At 35.3% G+C, this 12,348-nt stretch overlaps 1 protein-coding gene across 1 annotated transcript; it reads left to right on the forward strand.

The window, feature by feature from the left end:
- Positions 1-2,768: 2,768 nt before the first annotated feature.
- Positions 2,769-6,674, forward strand: LOC141695046 (G2/mitotic-specific cyclin-2-like). Its single transcript, XM_074499284.1, has 12 exons — positions 2,769-3,042; positions 3,306-3,370; positions 3,491-3,626; positions 3,757-3,813; positions 3,944-3,998; positions 4,090-4,242; positions 4,338-4,469; positions 5,312-5,401; positions 5,482-5,703; positions 5,802-5,900; positions 6,007-6,185; positions 6,312-6,674. Exons 2-12 carry the CDS (start codon positions 3,316-3,318, stop codon positions 6,454-6,456), a joined length of 1,323 nt encoding a protein of 440 aa, XP_074355385.1. The 5' UTR covers positions 2,769-3,042; positions 3,306-3,315; the 3' UTR covers positions 6,457-6,674.
- Positions 6,675-12,348: the final 5,674 nt, after the last annotated feature.

The raw sequence follows: 12,348 nt of genomic DNA on the forward strand, positions 1-12,348 counted from the left end.
TCAATCCCGATATATTAGAAAATATCTGAATATTATTATTTAAATAATATTCCCATAAGGATAATCTTTATAAAAATAATTGAAGTAGAAGTTTTAAAAACTCATACTTGAAACGAATAATAAATAACAAAAGACATACTTATACGAAAATACGATCTTTATTTGAATAATGGAAAATCAGTTTGATTATTATTCAAAACTATCGAATATACCTTATTCGATTAATAGTTATAGAAAAGTATATATATATATATAATATATATTATACTCGGGAACATCGACTCTCGGTTTAGAAAAATGTTCACCCTTGGGTTCCCTATACTAAGGGTATACGCAACTACTGCTTATTTCTAGCATAAGTATTATATAGTTTATAAGCATCTGAATTGATAAAAGAATATCAAGATTTCACAACATGCATATATCTACCATATCAACATGCTCCAATATATCGCAAGATTTGTTAATAACAGTCATGCACTTATCTCAAGATAATGCATCAATATATTTACATCACAACAACAGTATAACGGGTAGAAAACTTGCCTGAGAGTACAGGGGTAGTCGGGGGTCTGAAATCGCTCTGGTAACCTACAATGTCATCAATGTAAAAGGTTAACCTTCGGTCACCATGCGACTACTCAATTCCTGACACTTAGGAGCACTAACGCTTGACTACTAGGTTGTTTACTAACGGCGTCGCTTACGCACCCCCGGCTCCACTATTTTTATTAAATTGAGAAATAACATTTTTAGGGCGACTCCAACTCGAGACTTTTATTTACCGTCCCTTTCAGGTTATCAAAAAGTTTCGGGACCAACGAAGCCTTTTTCAATTTCCGAAAATATTTTACAAGTTCGGCGTTTAGTAAAAGTATCCCCGTGAAACGCCGTTTACTAAAATGGTCGTTTCTCCTAAACCGTAAGTCCATTTTAGGCGAACCACATATCAAAACGAAGTTTACAACATGCTCTATCTAGTCATGGTGTGGGTCGTGTCTAGACAGATAGGCTTTCGTGCCTACTATCTAGTGCAAGCTCGGTTTAAAAGAAATCGGGCATTACGACGGCTACGTTTACATGCTTTTCCACTTCTAGACTATACCAAAACAACAACCAAGCATCAACCAATCAAAACCTTGTACTATAATATTTAACCAAGTCAAAACTCTTTCATAACCAAACCATTTCAAACCACCCCTCCAATATTTTCAACCAACAACAACAATAACCACTAAAAACCAACCATTAACTAACTATACATACATAATCAAACTACTCATCACTTTTAACCACAAATCTTATACAAAACTCAAAGTTAAGATCAAGATTCTAGAGTTTATACCTTCCTTGGAAAGTGGGTATTGCTTAACAAACCTTAGATGATCTTTAACTAGCCTTATAATGATCAAAACCTCAAAATAAAATCAAGAACACAACATTAGTTCTTGAGTTAACTATTCATCTGAACTATAAAATATTAAAACCGGAATTGAGAATCAAGAAGGTTAGGAGAGTGGTTACCTTAAATGTGTAGAGCTTCTCGAGGGCTTCGAGTTGATAGGTAGAACGCGAAAAACGGACAAGGGAAACTCAAGATACAAGCATTTCATCTTCCTCCATTTTTATCTCTCTTTCCTCTCGGGTTTTTTGATAAAAATGGGGGAGAGAAAGTGTTTGACTTGGTTTGTGGTGATAAGGAAGTAATGAGAAGATATTTGTTTGGTTATTGGTTGATTAATGTGAGTGAAAGGTGACATAAGCTTCTTTGGTCACCAATGGCTCATTCTCCTTGCCATCTTTTAAGCTTAATCCTTGCATTAAGATGCTAATTAAGTGTCTTAATCTTGCACTAATTGACTCTTCTTCTCGCCACTTGCATTACTTAGTCGTTTAATTATTTTATGATTCGTTTATCGTTCATTCTCATTAATCGTTCGAGGAAACGTATCCGTGGTTTCATTGTCAGGGGCTCCATAAATCCTTCTTAATAACCTTTATTCATTCTTTAATCACCTTTTATAATCCTTGGGTTTAAATCCTTAATTCTTATTCCTTCCACATAATTCCTTCAGTGTTTGGTAGATTCTCGAGAAAATGAAAGTGTCCGGTTTCGAATTCTGACGACTTTTACACACACTCATTCTCATTATAGAATACTAATACGAACTTAGAATTTCGATAAAAGGACTCCTATATAGCGTAGTCTGATAATTTTCCTTAATCAGCATCATCAGCAAAAATTACTATTCATTAGGGTTTTAAAAATTCCAAAAATTGGGGTTATTACATTACATGCATCTAGTCTATTATATTTCCTCGACAATTTTGTAAATGTCGAAAGTGAATCATTTATTCATATGAAAAAGAAAATACTCCATCAAATCACAAAAATAATGTTTTACATAGGAAATAAACAAATAAATAGGAATTTTTTAAAAGGGAAATAACAAGGAATTTGCATGAAAATGTAACTAGGAAAATATAGATTTCATGGCTTAATGTATGTCAGAACGGGAATATACAATTATTAATAGAAGATTTAGCATTTAATATTTCAGTTTTACTTTATTAGCCAACAAAAAAGAAATAAATGTTAAAACAGAATATTAAAATTTGAAAGCACATGGTATAACCGTTGAGGCCTAGTGACTTTTGATGGAGTAATCGAACGGCTGAGATTAAGTAGCCGTTGGTTTTAAAAGCAAACGAGCGTGAGAGCGGACAATATACAAAACTCTCTTTCCGACCCAATTTCAACTTATCCAGTTCATTCTATATATAAAATTATTATTATAGATATATATATTTTTATATGTACAATTTACCATTTCTGTCTCTTGAAAAGCCCATATAACACAGAGAGAGAGAGACTGTTAAGGGGGAGAGAGATTCAGAGAGAGAGAGAGATTTTCTGATTAATCAATCTGTTTAGTGATTGATGGAATTTTCTTTATATTAGTCTCTCTCTTGTTATCGGGATAAAAAAAGAGGAGTGCTTCAAATTTAAGTCGTATCGTTTGTATAGGCACTGATTTAGAGGTATTCTTGAATTTATTTGCCCGTTTGTTCAAATTGATGATATGGGTTTTGTTTATATTACAAGAAATATATTGGGGTTTTTTAGTTTCTTTTGATTCTTGATTTATAATTTGAATTGGGTCAGCGGTTGTTTTGCTTCTTCATTTTGTTTTTGAATTATTCTTTTTGCTTATTGTATATGTGAGCTTCAATGATTTTCTGTACTGTATTAATTTAAAGACGAATCTTCTTTTCATTCTCTTTAGCTGTTGATTTGATTGCAGAGGGTTTAAAATGGCTGGATCGGATGAAAATTGTGTTAATGGAGTAAGGCCCTCAAACGCTCAAGGTATAAACATGTTCTTTCTTGCATATGTTTTGTCTATGTATATCATGTATTCGATTTATGTGTCTTTGATTTTTACTTGAATTCTTAGTATAAATTTGAAACTGTTCGTATAAAACTCAGGGATTTTGAGGGGTGGAAGTGGGAAATTTGCGGCAGGAGTTGGGCACACTAGGAGGGCATTGAGTACCATTAATCGGAATATAGTCGGAGCCGCACCATATCCCTGTGCTGTGAGCAAGAGAAGTGTTTTGACTGAGTAATTATCTAAATCCTTATACTTTTTTCTTTTCTTTTTTTTTTTTAAATTTTACCAGTAATCCATTTTAGTCTATGTAAATGTTCCATATCTGGATTTGTGTTAAATTTCTCTTGTTGTTACTGATCAGAAAACATGCCATTCCTAATAAGCATCCACCTATTCCGGTCCATCGACCCGTGACTAGGTCAGTAGCTAAAGACTTTCTAATTTTAAAGATCCCTGTCCATGTATTGTTTTCTCATGTTTAAAAATTAATAGTCTATGTATTCTACCACTTTTTTATATTTATTTTTTGGTTGAATTGTGTCATTTAGGAAGCTTGCAGCTGCACAAATATCTTGCAAGCAACAGCAACAGCCACTGGTGCAGGTATATCTTTTTTTTGTAAGCTGAGGGTATAATAAAACTTGGAAGATTGGACTAGTTTAATAGATTTTGTTGTTTTATTATATATATTCAGGAAACAAAGCCATCAGTCCCACCTGTCCCAAAACAAAGTGAACCTAGAGACTGTCCCATAATTGATGTCGATGGATACAGTTTGCATGATGACTATCCTGTGCCGATGTTTGTGCAACATACAGAGGCTATGTTGGAGGAAATTGATAGAATGGTATGCTGATTTGTCCAGTAAAAAATTCTGCAGTGGAATTTTTTTGCCTTGAGCAGCGTAATAGTAAATTGATTGTTTTTTTATGTATTATGTAGGATGCTGAAGTTGAAATGGAAGATGTTGGAGAGGAGGAACTGCTTTTGGACATTGATAGTGGAGACAAGAACAACACACTTGCAGTTGTTGACTATGTTGATGATCTTTACGCTTACTACAGGAGAGTAGAGGTAATATGGCTTTACTTGTTTTTTATTGAACCTAAATCCATAAGTTTGTACTGTATATATAAAATGCAAACATTTGTTTTACTTTCAATGTTTATATTTCTTAGCAAGGATTTTTGATTTTCAATTATTATGAGTGAGAATTCTCAGAAGCTCTTTGTACAAAGTTAAATGAATTATACTATACACATACTGGATTCAGGATGATTGTATATAGTGAAATGTGGTCGGTGTGTGTGGGAATGATATAGTAGAATCTTTAAGCTTACTACAGGAGAGTAGTGGTAATATGGCTTTACTTGTTTTTTATTGAACTTAAATCCATAAGTTTGTACTGTATATATAAAATGCAAACATTTGTTTTACTTTCAATGTTTATATTTCTTAGCAAGGATTTTTGATTTTCAATTATTATGAGTGAGAATTCTCAGAAGCTCTTTGTACAAAGTTAAATGAATTATACTATACACATACTGGATTCAGGATGATTGTATATAGTGAAATGTGGTCGGTGTGTGTGGGAATGATATAGTAGGATCTTTAAGCTTACTACAGGAGAGTAGTGGTAATATGGCTTTACTTGTTTTTTATTGAACTTAAATCCATAAGTTTGTACTGTATATATAAAATGCAAACATTTGTTTTACTTTCAATGTTTATATTTCTTAGCAAGGATTTTTGATTTTCAATTATTATGAATGAATTATCAGAAGCTCTTTGTACAAAGTTAAATGAATTATACTATACACATACTGGATTCAGGATGATTGTATATAGTGAAATGTGGTCGGTGTGTGTGGGAATATAACTACATCATTGTTAATTCTTTTCACCTTCTAATGCAGAGTTCTAGCTGCGTTCCTCCAAATTATATGATTCATCAAGCTGATATAAATGAAAGGATGAGGGGGATTCTGATTGATTGGTTGATTGAGGTCAGTCCCAAGTAAATGCAGGCTTAAATTTTATATAGAAGCGCAATTTTCTCTATATTCTTATAATTTTTAAAATGTAGGTACATTACAAGTTTGAACTGATGGAGGAGACCTTGTATCTTACAGTGAATCTAATAGACAGATTCATAGCTGTCCACCCTATAGTACGGAAAAAGCTACAGCTTGTTGGGATAACCGCCATGCTACTCGCTTGCAAATATGAAGAAGTTTCTGTTCCTGTTGTGGATGATCTCATAATGATATCCGACAAGGCTTACACTAGATATGAGGTTCTTGATATGGTAAGTCGTGAACCAGACAATTTTTAGTATAGTGTTTACTTTTCCTTCCTGTTATGATTGAAGTTGTGTTGAAGTTGAAGTTCTGAATGTTCTTGCAGGAGACACTAATGGTTAACAAGCTTCAGTTTAACCTATCAGTTATTACTCCGTACGTGTTTTTGAAGCGGTTTCTTAAAGCTGCTCAGGGTGATGATAAGGTTTTCCTTTATTCATCTTTATATATTTCATAGCTCTGTACAGAAGTACATTCATGTTATACATAACACTATTCTTTTTAAGTCTAATGGGTAAATGTGTTATTAGCTGGAGCTTGTAGCATTCTTCATAACGGAGCTTGCGTTGGTGGAGTATGAAATGCTGAAGTTTCCCCCCTCCCTTTTAGCTGCTGCTGCTGTCTTCACAGCTCAATGTACTCTTGGCAGGGCAAGGGAGTGGAGTAAGACCAGTGAAATGCATACTAATTACCATGAATGTGAACTACTGTAAGTAGTTTCTGCCTTGACAACTGCCTTATCGAATTATAATTTCTAAACTCCTTATAAGTAGTAGATCTATATTATTCAAAATTCCAGAAAATTATATAATTGTTTTTCTTGGATTTTTAACAGGGAATGTTCGAAGCTGATGGTTACTTATCATCAGAATGCGGCCACCGGAAAGCTCACAGGCGTGCACCGGAAGTACAGCACTTCTAAGTATGGCTATGCTGCTAGAATGGAACCTGCTCACTTCCTGTTAGATGGCAAATATTGAAGCAAACAATGCCTTTCTCAAACGATGAGAAAAAAACTACTAATAGTACTTCTGGGTGAGGGGTAGGCAATTGTGCAACTGAAGTTGCCCCTGGGTGGACTTCAAACTTTCTGAAGTTTATTCTGTTTTCTTTAAATTGTTTCTGACTTGTGCTTGAGATGTTGTTTCTTGTTTGATGTGCTGTTTTCAGCAATAAAGGAGCTTTTGGTTGATATGTACATCTGATCTTATAAACAATCATCATGGAATAAAGCAACTTACAATAATGTTAACATAATCTGATGTGCAGTATCTTACTGTAAAATTTTTTGAATGGTGATTAGCAGTAGCAATAGATATCACGATAATGGTTGATAAGTCAAGGAGTGGTCTATGTTGCACTTCAGCTTTTACTGTGTTCAATCATGTGTTTATTGTTTCTATAAAGAGTGAATTAGCATTGGTGAAGGTAGGCATCCTATCCCCTCACTTTATTGTTTATTGTTTATTGTTGCACTTCAGCTTTTACTGTGTTCAATCATGTGTTTATTGTTTCTATAAAGAGTGAATTAGCATTGGTGAAGGTAGGCATCCTATCCCCTCATTTGGTAAAAACAAAAAAGCAGCTTGTAATTTGCTTGACATAAACCCCAGTTGTAGTGAATTGGACTGTAGTTGGGCACTTGGGGGCATAGAAATGTCAAGAAGTATATATCAAAAAATGTTACGGTCGAACATCTAGAGGAAGTGAATACACCCGAACCGAGAAGTCCTCAGGTTCGTTATCCTCCAACCATAGAAATGTGGATAATGAGACCTTTGAGGATGAAGAAGATTATAAAGAAAAAAAGTCAACTCTATCTATAAACCTGACAGAAAATCATGTGATGATGTTCAAATACTTTATAAGGACACACTCGGGGGAGACTGAAATCTCCTCAAAGAGGAACTTCTATCCATCTGTTTGACGGCTCCATGATCCCCACAGACTTCATCCACCTCTTTGAGGACGAAATGGATTTCTATGGGCAGTCCGATGTGGCCAAATGTCAGTGCTTCTCAACATGCTTGAAAGGCCCAACCCTCATGTGGTTCAATAATCTCCCCGCACAGTCCATAGAATCATATCGTTCTCAAATGAGGATTATGTCAGAAGGATTATAGAAGATCACCAAGATGCATTAGTCATTACTAAAAAAAAATTGAAACAAATGCAGTACAAGAGATAATGGTGGACAATGATAGTCCGGTGCACATAAATTTACCATAGTGCTTTCTCAAGAATGGAATAAGAAGACCGGAAATTGGGCAATGCAAAAGACATTCCACTATACGGTTTCATTGGAAATAAAGTATAGGTGGTAGGAGTCATTCACTTACCATTACTGTTTAGATCACCCATTGTCAATCATGGGAAATGGTGAAGTTTCATATAGGCAACGCCATCTCTAGTTATGATATAATTCTAGGTCACACAAATCTGGTAGCCTTGAAAGCCATACATCTATCCCACATCTCAAAATCAAGTTCCCCCCCCCCCCTAATAGAATTTGGAGTTGGAAAAGTATGCACAGACCAAAAGACCTCACAAAAATGGTATGTGGGATCAGACATCCCAAAGAAGTCAAACACCCCGTTGTAGTCAATCAAGCAAGTAGTCGAAATGGACCCAAGGAATATCATAGAGGTCCCAAAGCCCTCAAATTATGAACCAGTTGAACCTATCAAAGAGATCTCTATAATTTCCACCGAGCCTAAAAACAAATAAGCATTGGAACCAAAATTTCTCATCAACTTCGTGAAGACCTCACAGAGCTCCTTCATGATCTCTAACATCTTTGCGTGGAGCCGAAAAGATGTGCCAGGAATCCCCACGGAGATTGCTTTACATCACCTAAATATCAAATTAGGTGCTCAAGCTATAAAGCAGAAAAGATAATATTTTCCAAGGAAAAGTAATAGGCAACTGGGAAATGAGTCGATATATTTTTGGAAGCCAATTTCATTTAACCAACTTTGTTTGCAAAATGGCTTTCCAACACAATTATAGTAAAAAAGAGTAATGGTAAGTGGCGGATGGGTATTAACTATTCCAATCTCAATAAAGCATGTCCCAAAGACTTTTACCCTCTCCCGAATATTGATTATTCTCATCGAATTCACAGATGAGAATGAGCTCGTGGCCTTCATGAATGCATTTTCAGTGTACAATCAGATCAACCTCGCAGAATAGGACCAAGATGACACAACATTCATAACCCACAGAGGGATCTTTGCATAAAAGGTTGTTTCATTTGGACTATTAAACGCAGGAGCTCCATTCCAACATGCTCTTAAATCCAGCTAAATGCTCAATCGGGCTTCGTGGAGGAAGGTTCCTAGGATTCTTACTTATCTAAGGGGTATTGAAGATGACCCAAACCAGATAAATTCTGTACAAAGTATAACAGTGTTGTTGGAGGAATTTCGTAACAACACGAAATTGGAGGGTTGCTGGAATATTAGAGCGATTTGTGTGTAGTTGTGAGATTAGGGTTTATGAAAAAGAGGGGCTGGACTTGGGAGGTGTCTCGATTTGTCTCATTGTATCGGATCCCTTTGCCAAGATGCCTGCGTACCAATTTATATTGGATCAAGCCTACGCAGTTCTGTGAAATTTGGGCTTATCCCTAAGAGACTTTAGGGATAAGTTTCGTTAATGTGGTAATTACCGATTTTATCTGATTTAATCTGAGCGTTGTGATATCTTCCTGATTTGAAGAATATCGTTGAGAGATATTTTCCGTTATTGATTTATTGAGATTGATTCTTTCCTCGTTTCGGAGAGAGGATAACTTGGGGCTTAAGCAATTAATTATTAGCCGTAATTAATAATTAACAAATTACGGAATTATTAAAAAGTATTTGTCATGCCAAAACGTGGCATAACAACTACCCCCCAGTTCTTCAGTGTAGCTTGCTGCAGTGGAGAACTAAATATTCTTCAATCGCTGAAACAACTAAAAATCGGAGTTTAGTAAATAACATAGAGCACCTTCGTGCTCAAAACAATTATGCGAATGCACGTGCGAGACCATGCAAGATCCGAAAAAGATACATATTTCCCTTGTTTGTGGTTGTGCGAGCACAAATTTATAAATCCATTGCGAACAATGATGTTAAGTTGGACCTTGACGTACACACTTCAAGATAGATATAACAGTCGATTGTAAAATTGTATTATTGAGGTGAACTGCTAGTATTATATGAATGTAACAAGATCAACAAACATGCCTTCAGCAAAAGATAAGGCGGAACTTCCGACCTTCAATCTCTTTCTGTACTTAAGATAAGGTGAGCTCGCACCTTGAATCTCTTTCCATACTTGAGATAAGGTGAGCTCGTACCTTCAATCTTTCCGTTTGTAATCTTTCTGCCTATCTAGGCGCAAGGTGTCAACAATACAAGTTCACAATCGGTAGTGTATATCATTCCAAGTGGTTGTCTCAGCTACCAAACATAGCAATTCCCATTCACAAGTTTGAAAATATTTTTCGACATATATGTATTATCGCGACAGTATATGCAAAATATTTTAAACGCAATTCAAACATAATAAATATGCCAATTTAAAATTGTCACGATATTTATTTTTCCCAAAAATAATGCTCTTTCTTAAATATTTTCCCAAAATTATGCATCTCGCATATATAATTTATTTTTCCAAAAGATGCAGCTCGTACGATCTTCTAAAAATCCACAATTCTCTCAAATAAATATCTCGTACGATTTTTTCCCAAAATATGTGTGTCGTCCAAAATTAAGATGACGCAATAATTTTACAATCATAAAAATATGTGACTCGCACGAATTTTATCACTAAATATTTTTCTTATAAAAAATTAGAAGAAAAACATAATATCTATGCATTCATCACGTAATAATAAATTTGCAGAAATAAATCAGGAGAAGAAAAATCTTATCTTTATTTTCCGCTTCTAACAGGCTGTGAATTTCCGAGTGTCACCATTTTTCTATGGTGCGTTTTAGTGTTCCTCAAGTTTTTTGTCCTTTTCTTTTTCCTGCTGGCCCCGCAATCTCAACATGACATGTTCATTCGTCATTCTTTTTACTCCATGGTTGCTTCCCTTTTTTTTATTTCTCCTTGTCCGCGCGTGTATATTACCTTAACAAGTCCGTCCGCGTGTGACTACAAACGCCTGATCGTTGGGTTTTCTTAAATGCCACGGGTCGCTCCATGTTAAATATTATTTTTTTTGCCAAGTTTGCATGCCGCCGCTGGGTCTTGTTATTCATCATGAGACTGCCTTTGCTGCACCATGTTGCACCGCCTGGACTCCGCTGAATTGTGTGTTATTGTACATCCATATAGGATATATCTGCCACGAGCCCCCTTTTTTTTTCACCATCGGTAATTGACTATCGATCCTCCATTGTATGGATGAACCATAAACCCACGAGTTTTGTAATATTATTCGTCCTCCTCGAATAATAAACCCCTCCTTCTAGCGCCAAATGTTGTTGGAGGAATTTCGTAACAACACGAAATTGGAGGGTTGCTGGAATATTAGAGCGATTTGTGTGTAGTTGTGAGATTAGGGTTTATGAAAAAGAGGGGCTGGACTTGGGAGGTGTCTCGATTTGTCTCATTGTATCGGATCCCTTTGCCAAGATGCCTGCGTACCAATTTATATTGGATCAAGCCTACGCAGTTCTGTGAAATTTGGGCTTATCCCTAAGAGACTTTAGGGATAAGTTTCGTTAATGTGGTAATTACCGATTTTATCTGATTTAATCTGAGCGTTGTGATATCTTCCTGATTTGAAGAATATCGTTGAGAGATATTTTCCGTTATTGATTTATTGAGATTGATTCTTTCCTCGTTTCGGAGAGAGGATAACTTGGGGCTTAAGCAATTAATTATTAGCCGTAATTAATAATTAACAAATTACGGAATTATTAAAAAGTATTTGTCATGCCAAAACGTGGCATAACAAACAGCATTAAAGTGTCTTAGAAAATCCACGCTCACAGAAGGTTAGTTTCCGCACTATGGCATTTTATACATCAATCATCACATAAATGTAACGAAGCACAACTCTTTCACTTGGACAAAATAATATGAAGATAGGTTGCAAAATCTAAAGAAATTTCTCACGTCGCCCCCGATTATGTCTAAGCCCTTACAATATGAGCCACCGAAGTTATACTTGTCTACAGCTGACTTGGCAATAGCAGTTGTGCTTGTTAAAGAAACAAACTCAGATCAAAACATGTTTATTATGAATCAAGTCTAAATCCTGATGATAAACAAATTAATCAGATTGCATAATTATGTTAAGATGAACTGTAGCCTTCAACGGCTAACCAACCTAAGGGATAACTGTTGAAGGAGTTGGCCATCTACTGATTAAGATTTTACAACACTTTCTTATGAGATTCTTTGTTTTAGATTGAAATGTTGTTATTCATTCAGAAGTCATGTTCACTCAATGGATAATCTAGAATATGATTGTAAATACTCGATGGCATGTAATTCTTATTAAATAAAAGTGAGATACCAACTGCGAAATGAAGATTCAACATCAATGTCTAGCAATATTAACCTACCAACGGTTAACCAAGTGACTGTCAATGACTAAGAGAAATCACATAGATGGTGATAGTTACTGGACAGTGATCAGGTCCCGAGTCTGACAAAGCACATAGGTTTATGGGAATATCAGTAAAGAAAATAGAAGCCAAGATAAACTTTGCATGTGATCTTGGATACTGAATAAGAAGAAACATTCCATTTCCATGCATGACAAATTGGAGAAATATTAAAAGTAATATATCAAGGATACATTCTAGCCTCATTTCTCAAGTCTCACGAGAAAGAGAATGAAGAAACAATATTTCTGGACCTCGAAG

The sequence above is a fragment of the Apium graveolens genome, chromosome 11, assembly GCF_009905375.1.
Source record: "Apium graveolens cultivar Ventura chromosome 11, ASM990537v1, whole genome shotgun sequence".
Taxonomy (NCBI): Eukaryota; Viridiplantae; Streptophyta; class Magnoliopsida; order Apiales; family Apiaceae; genus Apium; species Apium graveolens.

What these genes read in the sequence shown, in the direction of transcription:
- LOC141695046 (XM_074499284.1), top strand. Translation starts at nt 3,316, where the DNA reads ATGGCTGGATCGGATGAAAATTGTGTTAATGGAGTAAGGCCCTCAAAC. An exon ending in TGATTGATTGGTTGATTGAG is followed by an intron (nt 5,402 to 5,481) that starts GTCAGTCCCAAG and finishes TTTAAAATGTAG; the next exon opens with GTACATTACAAGTTTGAACT. An exon ending in GATATGAGGTTCTTGATATG is followed by an intron (nt 5,704 to 5,801) that starts GTAAGTCGTGAA and finishes ATGTTCTTGCAG; the next exon opens with GAGACACTAATGGTTAACAA.